General features: G+C 44.7%; 1 protein-coding gene across 1 annotated transcript in view; it reads right to left on the bottom strand.

The window, feature by feature from the left end:
• LOC126252605 (NK1 transcription factor-related protein 1-like) overlaps nucleotides 1-17121 on the bottom strand; it is a 307154-nt gene that overhangs the window by 28891 nt on the left and 261142 nt on the right. The window contains exon 4 of the mRNA XM_049953508.1: nucleotides 421-774. Coding sequence (XP_049809465.1) covers nucleotides 421-774 — 354 coding nt within the window. The remainder of the gene's footprint in view (nucleotides 1-420; nucleotides 775-17121) is intronic.

Genomic DNA, 17121 nt, shown 5'->3' with positions numbered 1-17121 from the left:
ATATCTCATCTTGGTCTGGACGATTCAACAGTTCTTCCATCTTTCTACAGTTCTTTCCTCGTCATTTATCAAGTTGCCGTTGTTATCTCTAATGAAAAAAGTTGGGCTCTGAAATGAAATCAAATTATATGAAATGAAATCAAATTTTTACATCCCACTCCTCTTGCCATGTATGCAAAGGCCAACTTTTGCGGGGACATGTCGACTGTATTGGTGCATTGGTTACTGCGTGTACCTTATCTAGTACCTTGCAGCTCTGTATTTGATCGTGATAGCTATCTGGTATACTACGAGCACCACACACAGTGCATCCACTGAGGTAAACAAGTGACACGGTAGCGGCGTATAGTATGGGATGGTAGAGGGGAATTGGGGAGAGAGGGCTGTGATCTGTGATGTGCAGAGCAAGCGGCGACGCACCTATGAGTCGCGGCACGATGAGGTCGGCGGCGTCGTGGGGGGCGGCGGCCTGCCCCGGCGCCTGCGGCTGGGCGCCGGGCGGCTGCCCGTGGTGCGCCTGCGCGGCGGCGGCAGCGGCGGCGGCGGCGGCCGACAGGCCCAGCCCCAGCGGCGCGGCGGCCCACAGCTGCGGCCCCCAGGGGAAGGCGTAGCCCGCGGGCGAGTGGCCGCTGGCCGCAGCCGCCGCCGCCGCCCCCGGGTACAGCCCGTAGCCCGCGGCGCGCGCGAACTCGGCGGCGGCGCGCTCGGCCGCGCGGTTGCGCAGGATGCGGTTGATGCTGCTCACGCTGGGCGCCGTCGCGTTCGTGCACACGCCTGCAACAAGGCGAACGCCTCAGCGCCGATATTCGCTCGGAGGCTGTAGCGCTGCTAACACATGCAGAGGACGGTGTAGCGACTGACATCATATGGAGCGCTTCTTACGTGCTCGCTTGCGACGTTGTGTGTTTATACAAAAAATGGTTCAAATGGCTCTGAGCACTATAGGACTTAACATCTGAGGTCATCAGTCCCCTAGAACGTAGAACAACTTTAACCTAACTAACCAAAGGACATCACACACATCTATGCTGCAGGCAGGATTCGAACCTGCGACCGTAGCGGTCACGCGGTTCCAGACGCCGCCGACCTCATCGTGCCGCGCCTCATAGGTGCGTCACCTCAAATCACAAATCACAGTCCGTAATGATGAAATGTATTCCCTATGCACGGTCTGGTCTAGAACTCCCAAGACAGTACTGTTTTAGACTGCTACGATTCTATATATTACAGTCATGGAAATTAATTTGTATCCCTAGTTGAACTGTAAAGCAATTTAAATTCTCTTAGGCCGGCCGGAGTGGCCGTGCGATTCTAGGCGCTACAGTCTGGAAGCGCGTGACCGCTACGGTCGCAGGTTCGAATCCTGCCTCGGGCATGGATGTGTGTGATGTCCTTAAGTTAGTTAGGTTTAAGTTGTTCTAAGTTCTAGGGGACTGACGACCTCAGTCCCATAGTGCTCAGAGCCATTTGAACCATTTGAACCACCCCGGCCGGCGTGTTTATACAACATTGCGAATTGAAGACATACATGGCGTCCGAAAGAAACAAAGACAAGCTTTAAGGACAGCTTCCTTCACCAAAACAGCAAAATAAGTCCACTAAACATGGGCTCTAAAGTGCATACCTTAAGACCTAAGATCACCTGCTCAGTAGAAATGTCATCCACACTACTTATGATGAACAACTGCTCATTGCCCGTAAAGTATGCATTTTATGCACCATGTTTAATGACATGTTTTTCTTGTTTTGGTGTAAGAAAGCTTTCCGTAAACCTCGTCGGTGTTTTTTTGGGACACCCCGTATAAATAACAGTGAATGCTGTCGCTAAACGGACATGCGTGGATATTTAATGTGTGCTTGCCTGTATTGAAGAATGTACCATAAGAATTTGTGACAGTGTTAAAGGCAAAGCAGTGCGTCTGATTTATATGTTGAAAGTGGAGGTAATGGTTTCAGTAGAGTTCACAGGCTCCTAAAAACACAATTCAGTTAAGAAATTTTGGAAACAAATGTTGTAATGGGACGTCCTCCTCTAACATTACTTTTCCTCAGCAGCTGTTGTCGATACCAGTATTATTTTAGAATTTTGGACAGGACAGTATTTTGTCAGTAGCTTTTCCGAAAACTTTCATATAATTTTCTTCACAGTATGTCATATTTCAAGCTAAAATTTATGAGAATAAATTAATTTGTAAAGTTATTCCTTTTCATAAATTTTAGCTTGAAATATAACATAATGTGTATAAATACAAAATATTTTTGTTTCGGTGTTATAATCGATAAGTAATGGTTCCATGTACAGTTAAAGTTCTTTTTTTGGAAACATTTGAAATTACGAATTATTTACACAGATAAAATTTGTATTGTCAATTACGCAACCCTGTACTCTTTACTATGTTTATTTCTGGATTCATTTGTGAAATAATAATCGAAATTAATAATCTAACGAAAACTAGTCGGAATTCATTTGTTAAGAAAAATTGAAATATTGTTATTTCAGTAGTGTGAGAGTCGTAAGCTTGCCTATGATGTGATCGAATGTATTCTGTATAATATGTGCGAACAATGTAATTTCTGCTTTGTTCATGTGAAAAAATCAAAATACTGTATGATATACCAAAGAAGAACTGGAGCAACCTCAGTATGACAAGCTAAGTAAACTTGTAAGTTTATTGTAATCTTTGCTCTTCTCAAATCTCCGTAAAAGGCTTCACTTATCAGTTACTTGGACTGGGCAATGTTTAATGTGGACAATAGATGGAAGGAGGAACGAGGGGACAGATTACAAAGTACAATGGGAAAAATAAACCAATGAAAAATCTGATTATTGGAGAAATTGTGGAAGAAATTACGGTACGCTGCTCTTTAGGTAACTAAATTACACACACGAAGTAAGAGAGATTCGAAAGCAAATTAATGTACACGGTAAACACTTACTTAACCAAACAAATACACAGATCTTTATTATTACATAACTGACGAAAACGTCCCGAACACTGCAAATGTGCAGAGGAAAATTGTACCATAGTGAACCATTTTGTGAGGAGCAAGAAAGAATATTATCCAACAGTATGTTATATGAGAAGTTGTTAATCATGTCATTGAAACTAAAAAAAATCTCACAGGAGCGATATGAGGTACAAGTATGTTGAAAGAAAGAAAAACGTGCTTATCATTGTGTTCATAGTGTGAGCGTTAATATACATCGTCTGATGAAAACATCCGAACACTCCAATGTAATGCGGAACTAACCAATCACACGTCACGAGAGGTGAGATCGCCAATATAAAAGGAAGCAGGGAGTAGTATATCGTCTCTATATTAAACTTAGCTGAACTCCGTCCGAGCAGGCTTCGGACGGCTCACCGGGACCGACCGGCCGCCACGTCATCCTCACCGACAGGCGTCACTGGATGCGGATATGGAGGGGCATGTGGTCAGCAGACCGCTCTGCCGGTCGTTGTCAGTTTTCCTGACCGGAGCCGTTACTTCTCGGTCAGGTAGTTCTCAACTGGCCTCACAAGGGCTGAGTACACTTACCGTAGCTCGCCAACAGCGCTCTGCAGCACTAGACAGTACCCATCCAAGTGCTAGCCAAGGCCGACAGCGCTTAATTTCGGTGTTCTGACGGGGACCGGTGTAACCAGTGCCTCAAGGCCGTTGACGTATTGGTTGTATATAGGGTGTATGACAAAGGACTTTGAAAACTCATATCGATTTATCCATTTAACCTGCAGACATGACTTTGGTGCCGTTTTACACCAAAATACATCAATTTTTGCACCATATTTCTAAACAGGTTAAAAGAGACTTCCAGTGGTTATTTGTCGCACATCCGATATGAGGTCGGTTTGTTGCCAAACTCGTATAATCATGCATGGCTCGTTCAGTTGCGATATAGATTCTAGCTCTGAGCTCTGGTAAAGAAGCTGGTAACGGTGGAAGAACACGGTGCGTTTGATGATTTCCCAAAAGGAGAATTCAACAGGTGTCATGGCCAGTGAACGTGCAGGCCATGCAACTGGCTCACCTCGGCCTATTCACTCAAGTGGAAACCGGACATTTAGGAAATCCCAGTCTCTTACCAAACAGTCACAATTTTATCTATTTTTCTTCAAAATGGCACGAAGACAAAGTCTGTAAGTCGTATGAATAAGTTTGTACTAATGTTAAAAGTTGTAAATTCCTTGTCAGTAAACCCTGTACAGAGAAGTAACAGCAGAATTGGTCAGTAGGGACAGATCAGTGCCTTTGAACGTGGACTGTTCATTGGATGTCACGTGACTAACATTTCAATCCTTCCAAAGTTGCCGTAGTCCACTGTTGGTGGTGTGATGGTAAAACGGAAGCGCGAAGTGGCAACCACGACTGAATCAAGACCAGAAGGACCTCATGTACTGGCGGACGCGAACCAGCGAGCATTATCGAGGATTCTTATAAACGATGTCATGAAATAATCTGAAGTAATGGTTTGTAGACAACAACACTCCTGGAATCGAATGGTCTGGCCAGAGTCCCAACTTGAAACCAATGGAGCACCTTTGAGACGATATGGAACGTCGACTTCCCGCCAGATGGTAGCGTACAACATCGCTAACACCTCAGGTTTCGTCTCTTGAGGAAGATTGGACTGCCGTTCCTCCACAGACTTCCATGCCCCTCACTTAATGTGTCCCAAGCACAGTTGAAACCGTCCTAAAAGCGAATGGTGGACACACCCCACATTAATACCCAGTAATAGGTGTCCGGATACTTTTGATCACATGGTGTGTAATCGAGTGATAGCGCAAAAACGACTCCTCAAGAGTGCCAGATAGATCCATGAGAAATCGCATTGACTGTATCAGTCTCTTTGATACGCGACTTTTTAAGTACTGTAGTGCTTCTCGCATAAAAATCCGACTACAATTATTTTAAAAAATTTGACGACACCTTTGAGATTACTGATTTTTCGTGTTCTTATTTCTTTTTGATCATGCACTGTAAACGTTTAACACAGGAGAAACCACTTTACCATAAATCGCTATTGAACTACCAAGTACTGTGAGTGTCACATCTGCGTGCTTCAGAAACAAATGTGGAAAGTTGACAGGTGGCATAGAGCGTGCGAGTGAATGTCAAATTGCGCCCAGAGGTATGGTTATGTGAAACTGCATATACTTTCGGGTAAAATGGAATGAGTCTGAAAATTTACGCGAAATTAAAGAGTTTCTTATAGGACGTGAAATCACGTTTAACTTCCTTTGGAAGGACATGTAACAGTATTACAGTTTACGAACAACACTGAAATACGGAAGAAAGTGCGTAGATAGCTTCTGGTACAGTACAAGAATTCTGGAGATGACTTCTTTGCAAGAGTCGTGATGGGGGATGTAACGTAGCTGCATCACTTTGAGGTGGTAAAACGGCAAATTATGGATCGCCCTCATGCAAACTTGCCGGAAAAGAGGAAATTCAAAACTGTGCCTTCAGCAAAAAAGGTAACGGCTATTGCGATTGCTGATTGCGAAGGTCTGTCGCTTGTGGACATAATGCTACTCAAAAATACTATAAGTTCTGGCGCGTAAGTGGCAACAGTTAAAAAACTTGAACGCGCTCGACAGCACGGGGAGAAAAGCTCGATTCTTTGACGCTGCATGATAACGCACGGGTGAGCAAACCACGATCGAGACCACAAAATTTTGGTGGACAACATTGAAATAATCACTCTATAGCCCAGATGAAGTTCTGTGTAATTATCACCTATCTGATACATCTAAGCAGGCCCTTTGTGGAACGAGTTTTCTAGATTACGATTCCCTTGTGAAGGCTCCTAAACAATGGTTCAAATGTGCTGGTTTTGACTTCTAACATATAGGTACACAGGCCTTAGTTCCACGGTGGCGTAAAAGTCAGTTGAAAGGGGTGGATATTATGTGGGCACATGATATTTAATCTCACAAGATTGCATCAACGTACTAAAAAAATATCAGACGTTTGCAAAATAAATTGCATATTTACAAAGCTTTGCGCATTTCTTTTGGAGCGATCCTTGTATTGTCAAGGGTGATCGAGCGCTCAAGGTCTCCGAAGGTTCAGTACGTAAGGTTTTCATATGTTTTTTGCCATTATATTCACGTTTGCTGTGCTGGGATAAAGGTGTACGAGCGCACTGCACGAGTAGTGGATAAGATCCTTGACTCTGTGTTAAATGTAGTCTGTGGTGTGCCTGGCCGCCAGTCAGTTGTGCAGAGTTGGGGATTCTTACTAGAGGCAATTGTGAGCAGGAGAGCCTTAGAGAAGGAGATCTGATGTTTATGAATGTTATCTGGAATACTTAGTTACAATGATGAAAACTTCTTTGTAAAGATATTTTCTTGATTGTACGGACGGAGAAGATTTTTGGAGGAATACTTGAAGGTAAGCAATGCACGTGTAAGAATGAAATGTTTGTTTGTCAGAACTATTAACTGAAGGAAATCTTTGTGCCTTAGATAACTAACAAGTTAATGTTCATAATTAATGTTAATTTGATCTGGTTTTCAGTATGTTACAAACTACGCAACTTCTTTAAATGTCTGCAATTTTTGTAATGAGTAAATTTTGTATCCGTTAGCGTCTTCTTACGCTTTGCTGTCTTTTTTGACAATAATCCGAGTTTAATTTTTCAGAAGCACTTTTCTTTAAAGAAAAACTCTCCTCCATAATTCTTAGTACATTTTTAAACATTTTGTCGCGTGTGGATTGCGCCTTACGCCACACGCAACCACAGACTCTTTCTGGCAAGCAAAGGAAAATGTAGTAGTCAGTAGATTATTTTTCTTTCGCTGCTGCATTTGCTGATTTCAATTTGCTCTCGAGAACGCCAGTACAACTGACACGAAACAGAATGCTCAGCAAGAGGTAAGTTACTTTTCTTTCAGAGCAGATCTCACTTTGCATTCTTGTGAGCAAGCAGTCAGAATTTTCAGGTGTTGTGCCAAGTAAGCAGAGTAATTTTCAGTGAATCTTAAACAGTTGTTTTCGTCCGAGTTGAGCAGTATTTTATTTTGCGGCCATTTTGAGTCAGACATTGCTCTTCATATTACTTAACTTCCACAACATACTTCAGTATTGAGTGTCTGCTGTATAGTTTTCATTAAATGCACAATTAGCTTCTTTCAGGATTTAACTAGATTCATTTTCGTTATTTCAGATTCAACATGTCACTAAGATTAAAGTTTTGTTTCACGACAGAGTTCACAAACGCAATAGAGAGCCAATGAAAAGTCATTAGGCCTATTGCTCAGTAGCTGAATACATATGTTAAGGACATATTATATGAGGATACAGTTTTTGAAAAACAATATTAAGTATTTTATACATATGTAGATAAACTACGTAGAAAATCTACAAGTAGAGAGAACAGCACGAAAGAAAGACAGTCGTATCGCATCGTCACCGAAATACTTGCAGTGTTCCCTCTGCAAATAGCCCTCAGTGGTAGCGTAATTATGCAGAGGAGGAGGGTGCAGCATTTACCGTCAGTCACACCTAGTGGCCGTGGTTAGAGACCTCGCATCATCCGGACATCCGCAGTCGCCGGTGATCAACACGATCGGAGCCATCAGCGAAACTGCAGGGGTCCTTCTGGCCCTCAATGGGAACCCCATCCGGCCCCTCTCAATCCAAACAATATCGCCCGACAAAAACCTTTCTGGGCCCGCAGTCCGTCAAATGTACACAAGCCCAAAAAACGGGAACGATTTTCCGAGAATCAGCCGAACCCATCTCCCTTACGAATGGCGCGCGAGTCGGAGCGGCACGTGTGTGTGTGTGTGTGTGTGAGAGAGAGAGAGAGAGAGAGAGAGAGAGAGAGCGACCAGGTTGACGATTGTCGCCGGGGGGAAGGAGGGAGCACAACCGTTCGCGGTCGGCCTAAAGAATCCATCCCGGCAGAGCACAAAACGACGCGCCGAAGAGGAATGTCCCCTCTCGCCCTCGTGGCCATCTCTAAATAGTGTTGATGCTCCAGTGTTTTGTTCGGTAATTGGTTGTTGAAAACTCTGGCCCGGTCTGATTGGCGCCCCTTTGTCGAGTTGCTAATGGAAACCGGGACGGCAACAATACGAGTCACGCTTCTCATTTGTCGGGACTCCCGCTGCGCAGACACCGCGCCACCGCCGGTTTGTCCCGCCGTCGCGTCCGGGCGCCCCTCTCAAAAACGTTATAAGCCACATATTTAAATCCCCGGGGGGATCACTTCGTGGAATTTGTTTCGTCCGGCCGTGCGGGCGCGCTGAGGATGCTGGGAACGGCGGCGGCAGCGGTAAAAAGCGGCGCAGTGCGGTGGCGCCGCAGAACAACGTGTGAAACACAGGCGGCATTAGACATTCGGCTCGCCACTGTGCGCCGGCGTAATAAGGTCCGGTGATTCGCGGCAGGGGTCCGGCCCCCGCAGAGAGCGAGGCGCGTCTGAACAGCGGGACTCATCTCACACGCCGGCCGGGCGAGTGCCTCAGTCGCACGCTGGCTTCGACACCTAGCGTCCGCACCTCGGTCATTTATACTGGCTGAAATGGAAAGTGTTACACCGTGAAGCACCGGTCCGATATACATCGAGCTGTGTGCAGATGTTCATCACATAACGGGTATCAGATGATTAACCTCTCATTCCTCCCGGAACTGATGTTCATCGTCAACACCAGTACAAAGTGTGACTCCCTCAGGCGGGTATACACATTTTGAATTCGTTGTAGCGTGGAAGGATGCAGACGTAAAATATCGTATCGAACAGGCTGTCAGTTCATGAATGTGTGCGGATTTTGAAAGCCTCGCTCGCGAGTAATTCGGCTTGCCCTTCTCTCGCACGATATTCTTCGAACTATCGATGAATGTAGTCGAATTAAGTCGGGTGATGCTGCGGGAATTAGATTAAGTAATGAGACACTTAAAGTAGTAAAGGAGTTTTGCTATTTGGGGAGGAAAATAACTGATGATGGTAGAAGTAGAGTGGATATAAAATGTAGACTGGCAATGGCAAGGAAAGCGTTTCCGAAGAAGAGAAATTTGTTAACATCGAGTATTGATTTAAGTTCAAAATGGTTCAAATGGCTCTGAGCACTATGGGACTCAACTGGTGTGGTCATCAGTCCCCTAGAACTTAGAACTACTTAAACCTAACTAACCTAAGGACATCACATACATCCACGCCCGAGGCAGGATTCGAACCTGTGACCGTAGCGGTCGCGCGGTTCCAGACTGTAGCGCCTAGAACCGCTCGGCCACCCCGGACGGTGCCTGCTATCATTCCAAAGTGAAACGCTGTGCAGCAGAGGGTGCGCTGATGTGAAACTTCCTGGCAGGTTAAAAGTGTGTGCCGGACCAAGACTCGAACTCGTGATCTATACCTTTCGCGGGCAAGTGCTCTACGGGCTGAGATACCCAAGTATGACTCAGGAACTCTCGTCTCAACATTACTTCCTCCAGTACCTCGCTCCTGCTTTCCAAACTTCACGGAAGTTCTCCTGAGAAACTTGCAGGACTAGCTCTCCTGGAAGAAAGGATATTCCGGAGACGTGGCATAGTATTCCGGAGACGTGGCATAGCTACAGCCTCGGCTTTGTTTCCAGCGTGAAATTTTCACATTGTAGCGGAGTAATGAGTTCATATCAGTCAAGAATTTGGACGTGTTAAAGAAGCTAAGCGTAAGCAGTAATAAACAACACGTAGCGACATGACGCAACTTCTCGGCCATTGCGTCACGGGTTCCTCGTGTTCAACTTCAACACAATAAGTCTTAAGGATAAAAGGAAAAAAAGTAGGAGGTGCGCGTGAAGAAACACGATATTCTAAAAAGTAAGGAAATTTCTAATAACACAAAGACGATCTGATTGATAGCGTGAGCAGCGATCTGCGACTTTTTTACTAATAACTCTGTAGTGGACGTCACTGCTGAGGAGTGCTGGACGATACAGAATAACTTAGACAGAATTTCAGTTTTGTGCAATGAATGGCAGCTTTCTCTGAATGTGGTTCAAATGGCTCTGAGCACTATGGGACTCAACTGCTGAGGTCATTAGTCCCCTAGAACTTAGAACTAGTTAAACCTAACTAACCTAAGGACATCACACACATCCATGCCCGAGGCAGGATTCGAACCTGCGACCGTAGCGGTCTCGCGGTTCCAGACTGCAGCGCCAGAACCGCGCGGCCACTTCGGCCGGCTCTCTGAATGTGTGTGAAAGTAAATTAATACAGATGAGTTGGTGAAACAATTCTACAGTGTTCAAAAACAGTATTAGTGGTGTTACAGATGATACAATTACGTCAATTAAGTATCTAGGCGTAACGTTGTAAAGACATGTAAAATGAAACAAACACATAAAGTGGGTTTCATTTAACCCCTTCAGGCGGTAATCACCCCTATGTTGGAGACCACTTCTACAGAGCGTCGAAGCTATAGGCGCCGGCGTCTGCCGCAAAGACATCCCTTCGGCAGCAAACATTACTTTATACGCTGACGGATCGTAGGCGGAACGTCTCGCAATGTTTTTTGTTTTTCAATGATCGCGACTGATTGCCGCTATCGCCTGCTACATAGAAAGGCCTTGCCTCCTGTGAATGCGATGCTCTGTTCCCTCAGAGCACGACAGTTTCGGACAAGCGTTCCCATTCGCAGTTCATTTTTCTTCTGAAACCCTCTAAAATCTCCATTGTTATTCAGTATACAGGACAAAAATAAACTGCAGATGGAAACGTGTGTCCGATACCGTTATCCACCAAGGTTCAAATGGCTCTGAGCACTATGGGATTTAACACCACAGGTGATCAGTCCCCTAGAACTTAGGAATACTTAAACCTAACTAACCTAAGGACATCACACGCATCCATGCCCGAGGCAGGATTCGAACCTGTGACCGTTGCGGTCCCGCGGTTCCAGACTGTAGCGCCTAGAACCGCTCGCCCACCCCGGCCAGCTATCCACCAAGGTATCGGAGCATCATGTTCATGGGGGGACAAGGCATGTCTATGCAGCATCTACATCTACATCTACATGGTTACTCTGCAATTCACACTTAAGTGCCTGGCAGAGGGTTCATCGAGCCATTTTCATACTACTTCTCTACCATTCCACGTGGCACGTGGGAAATAGCATCACCTAAATCTTTCCGTTCGAGCTCTGATTTCTCTTACTTTATTATGATGATCAATTTTCCCTACGTAGGTGGGTGTCAACAAAATATTTTCGCATTCGGAAGAGAAAGTTGGTGATTCAAATTTCGTAAATAGATCTCCACTGGCAGTCGTGGCAATCAGTCGTGATCGCTGACTAACCAACAACATTGCGAGACGTTCCGCTTACAGTCCGTCAGCGTACAAAGACGCTTTTGCTGACGAAGGGTTGGCGGAGTGGCTGGTGGCAGCGCCAATTACTTGGACGGTCTGCAGTATTGTTCGAAGACACGGGTTCCTATCCTCGATTTGTCCTTGAAGGCACCCTCTACAGCCCCTAGAAGTTTGTCGCAACATTTCTGGGACATTATATATATATATATACCTAGATGCAGATGAACATGTCAGGCAGGATCAAAATCGGCAAATGCAAAGGCAATTTTGGGGGGTACCCCTATGGAGCATCATGGGGCCGCTAATATTTACAGTTTTTATTAATTGTCTAGACGATAACGTTGGACACTTCTTGAAGCTATTTGCGAATGATTAAACGAGAAGGTTTCAAAGCACATAGGCTGTAGCGAAATGGAGAGATTACAGAGAATATACAGGGGGACTGCTTGTTGTCCCTGAACGTTAATACATACAACGCACTGCGTATAAATAGGCGAAAGTATGCACTAGTGTTGTTTGATCGCTTTTTTTTTTTTTTTTTTGAGTCCTCTGTCTTCTGATTGGTTTGATGCAGCCCGCCGTCAACTCCTCTACTGTGCCAACATTTTCATGTCAGAGTAATTGTTGCAAACTGTGTCTTGTCAATTTCTGTATGTATTTCAATCTCTCTCTACCACTACTGTTGTTATCTCTACATCTCCCTCTAGGCCCATGGAATTCATTCCCTGTTGTTTTAACAAATGTCTTATCTTCCTGTTCCCTCTTCTTGCCAAAATTAATTGTGCTAATTATAAAATTATTGTAAATAAAATGTTTCCGTCTCACAAAAATTCTCACTGTAAACGAGAGAGTATAAAAATGGGCGTTGTGCGCTAATTCTAGAAATGTGTGTTTAATTTTGACCTGTAAAGATACTGTGCCGTTCGGTGTGTGCTAAACTTACTGCTTGAAGGATACTACGGGACTTGTATGAAGTAGTTTGTCATTTGTCGCACTTGTCTGATGTTAATAAAAGACAAAAAAGGCGAAGGAATGTTCCCTCATCACTTAACAACCCAACCTTAGACAAAGAGCAGGAAACAATGTGCTACAGAACAGACACTATATGATAAAAACTTTCGCATTCTAAAAGATTCTTTTGTAAAAAATGAATAAGACTGGAAAAATCGACATTATGTTCATGCAACCCTAACTCAAAGATTTTAGATAAATGTATACATTTATGAAAATTAAATGTGCTAATTATAAAATAATTGTAATTAAAATGTTTCTGCCTTGAAAAAATTCTGTAAACGAGAGATCATAAACATGCGCGCTGCACGGCAGTTCTAAGAATATGTGTTTATTTTTATATATTGAAACGTCCCCTTTGAACAATTTATACTCGACTGTGCTTAACCTGACACACAATATTTTTAGCGCAACGCTATCTGACTTTCAATAATCTCTACCAGAGAATGGCCCTGACTAACATTAACCTGTACTTTTCACAAATCACTTACCTCACAAAAATCTTGGTTACTCCCACTACTGCAATACAGCAAGCGCCACTACTGCCAGCTAAATAAAAGATTCAAACTATGGAAGGCACTAACTACTGATAGGGATAGTTAGCAAATGAAAGATATTAATAGAGAACAAACAATGTATTTACCTTGATATCATCATATATATATAGCAGTTCATGACAAATTACAAAACTCCGCCATCTCTCTCCCCACATCCACCACTGCTGACGGCTCACCTCCAACTGCGCAACGCTACGCGCTGTTCACAGCCAGATGCCTAACACTACAATGGCGAGTATTACAACAATGCAAAGCAGCCACAGACTGCACACCGCACAGCCAGTGATTTTCTATACAGAGGTGGCGTTACCAATAAAAAAACCTAAACAGCCTACTAACAATATATATACACGGCTGTAGATACTTCAAGTGCGGACGCATCGTATCTTCTGAACCACTGCGGGACTTCGCGAATGCTACTAGCAGTGGGGCTAACGGGAGGGGGCGCTATTTATTTATAGCAAAAATGAAGACTTGTTATGTAATGTTTTGAATCAGGTCGTACATCTTACAGTTTATGTTTGTCATCTTTTTTGTAGTTTTCTTTTTTTATTTTGCTTTTATCTCCAATACTTGACGAAGAATAATACCTTTTTTTTAAGGGAGTGCTAGTTGCGTGTAACAGGTTGAGAATTTGAGTTGGGAGGGAAGCTTGACCGGATGGGCGAGGCGTTTAGGTTCAAATCGTTCAAATGGCTCTGAGCACTATGCGACTTAAACTTCTGAGGTCATCAGTTGCCTAGAACTTAGAACTAATTAAACCTAACTAACCTAAGGACATCACACACATCCATGCCCGAGGCAGGATTCGAACCTGCGACCGTAGCGAGGCGTTTAGGGAAAGAGTTCTAGAGCAGCAGAACATCTGGGTTCGAGTTTCCGGTCAGTTACAAATTTGCGACCGTCGCCACTGATTTATTTCAATGCCTGTAGCCGGCTGAAGTCCTGATTTGTCGTAATGAACATAAGTAGATATAAATCTCATATTGTTAGTAATTACTTCTTCCCAATGATACGTAATGTTACAGTGGTGAATACTTACACCTATAATGTATTTTGTCTGATGTTTAACTTTATTATATACTGATTGGGATGGAATACTACAAAATATTGTGGACTAAAGTTAGAGACGGCAACTTATTTCTCGATGTTGGTCGGATTCCGGAGATATAATGCTATCACTGTCAGCAATCCACAGTGCCATATGGAAATACTCCGTGACAGTGGTTTAGTGACCTCATTCACCGACGTAGGTGATTTCAGGAGTGGTCTCTGTGAGCCGCCGCCTCTGGCTGCTCAATGAAAGTCACGCAGTTTTCCCATCGCTCTCTGGCGGTGTAACGTAATAAGACTGGCGCCCGACCATGCAGATTAGCGGTGACTGACGCTGCAGAGAAATGGAGCGCGACGCGTGACGCTGGAGAGCAGGCGGCCTCGCTGGAGCGTGTCGCGGCGCCAGCGACCGACTGGAGCTGGAACCTTCCTGGAAGGCCGGCGCCGCGCGCCACAATGGAGGCCCTGGACGCCTCAGCGGCGGTGGGTAGGATGGCGCTGTCAGTCCGGCGCCGTGGAGGCTTCTGGAGGGCGCCGCTTTTTTTTACTGAGCAGAAGGGCGAAATGGCGCGAGATCACTCAGAAACATGTCTTGCATTACCATATCATGGATTTTGTCAGTGGTTTCCTTTGTGGTGGCCTCAGTTGGACGGAACGAGCGAGCTTCGCCTTCGGTGCCTGTCCGACCACGTTTAAATTCATTAATCCGAAAGTCAATGGTCTTCAATTACGACACAGAGACCACGTAAACTTCATCCAGTTCTATTTTGATTTGTGCGTCAGCATAACCCTACAAATGAAAATGTTTAGTAACAGCACTAAACTTAGTTTTCTCCATTTTCAATCGCAGTCGACACAGTGACTAATTCAGACGCCTGTTGACAGTCAACTGTATGCTGTATATTGTTGAAATTCTATATACAACCCCTGGAAAAGTCGAGCATACGAACCATGAAGGTGCAACAAAAGCGTTCCATTCTTTCATGGAAATCTACCAGACTTATCAAACCACGCTCAGTATTCGTAAAAACAGAAAACTGCTGTTATTTGTAGCATTTATGTACACACGTACGTGAATTATTATTATAATTAACACTGTTTCATAAACATTTTTAAACTGAGCCCTACTTCATACACACTGTAGCACCGAAGAATCTTGTCTAGGCGTGCGTATTCAAATACAGGAATATGTAAACAGGCAGAATACGGCGTTGCGGTCGGCAACGCCTCTATTATAGCACAACAAGTATCTGGCGCAGTTGTTACATCAGTTACTGCTGCTACAATGGCAGGTTATCAATATTTAAGTGAGTTTGAACGTGGTGTTACAGTCGGCGCACGAGCGATGGGACACAGCATTTCCAAGGTCGACATGAACTGAGGATATCCCATACGGCCATTTCACGAGTGTACCGTGAATATCGGGAATCCGGTAAAGTATCAAATCTCCGACATCGCTCCGGGCGGAAAAAGATCATGGAATGGCGGGACCAACGACGACTGAAGTGAATCGTTCTAAGTGACAAAAGTGCAACTCTTCCGCAAATTGCTGTTGACTTCAGTGCTGGGACATCAACAAGTGTCAGCGTGCGAACTATTCAACGAAACATCATTGATATGGGCTTTCGGAGCCGAAGGTCCACTCATGTACTATTGGTGACTATGCGACACAAAGGCTTACACCTCACCTGGGCCCGTCAGCACCGACATTGGACTGTAGATGACTGGGAACATGTTGTCTGGTCGGACGAATCTCGTTTCAGATTGTATCGAGAGGATGGACGTATGGAGGCAACGTCATGAATTCATGGATTCTTGCATGTCAACAGAGGACTGTTCAAGCTGGTGGGGGCACTGTAATTGTGTGGGGCGTGTACAGATGGAGTGATATGAGGCCCCTGATACGTTTAGATACAACTCTGATTGGTGACATGTACGTAAGCATACTGTCTGATCTCCTGCATCCGTTCACGTGCATTGTGCATTCCGATGAACATAGGCAATTCCAGCAGCAGTAATGTGACACACCACACGTTCAAAATTGCTAAAGAGTGGCTCCAGGAACATCCTTCTTAATTTAAACACTTCCGCTGCCCACCAAACTCCCCAGAAATGAGTGTTATGGAGCATATCTGGGATGCCTTGCAACGTGCTGTTCAAGAGATCTCAACCACCTCGTACTCTTACCGATTTGTGGACAGCATTGCAGGATTGATGGTGTCAGTTCCCTCGAGCACTACTGCAGACATCTGTCGAGTCCATGCCACGTCGTGCTGCGGCACTTCTGCATGCTCGCGGTGGCCCTACACGATATTAGGCAAATGTGCCAGTTTCGTTGGCTCTTCAGTGTGAATGAATATAGCGGGTTTGCCAACCGTATGATGCCAGGACTTACAACTTAATCATAGCACTAGATTGTAAAATTATTCTAAACTTACCGCAATGAACAATCAGGAATTAGTACTGGCCACACACGTACGATAAACAGCTATCAGATGTAAGGTTCAGTTGTTTATTTTCTTCGAAGGATTTCCAGAATATGTGCCACTATACTTTCAGGTTTGTGGTACACTAATCAGAACTCGCCTTGTAACCTAAGTAGTTAACATTTTCAGCTACGATGCGTTGCAGTAAAGTCACCGCGATGTATGATGGACGCTAGGACATAACAAAAGGCAGGCCACATTTCTTAATAGGGTGTGTTATTACCACGGACCACAGTGCATGCTCTGTAACGTGATTCCCTGCTGGCCACAAGATTCGTAAGGAGTTCTTGTGGCAGGGCTCTCCACTACTCCACCAACCCTACTGATAACTGCTGGGTGACAGGGCTGAAACCACAGGAACGTGCGGATCAGTCCATTCGCGGAATATCCTCTTATTCCAAGAGTATTACCCCGTAGTTCGGTCCCTTGATACCCCAAGCCAACTAGCCTACTCCAATAGCTCTTCCACCTGCGCTGTTCGATCCAGTCGCGCATTGTCATCCATGAAAATAAATTCAGGGCCCACTGAACCCCTGAAAAGACACGTGAGTAAGGAGTACAGTGTCACAATAGCGTTGACGGGTAGATGTACTGTATTCAAAGATTTGGAGGCCACTACCCCCTCACAGGATTTTGCCTCCCTACACCATAATACTTGGCCTACCAAAACGATCATGTTCGACAGTGTTCCTGGCTGTATTACGTGT

This window comes from Schistocerca nitens, chromosome 4, assembly GCF_023898315.1.
Source record: "Schistocerca nitens isolate TAMUIC-IGC-003100 chromosome 4, iqSchNite1.1, whole genome shotgun sequence".
NCBI classification, from domain to species: domain Eukaryota; kingdom Metazoa; phylum Arthropoda; class Insecta; order Orthoptera; family Acrididae; genus Schistocerca; species Schistocerca nitens.
Note: the sequence above shows the minus strand (reverse complement) of the source record. Positions and strands in the feature narration are given on the sequence as shown.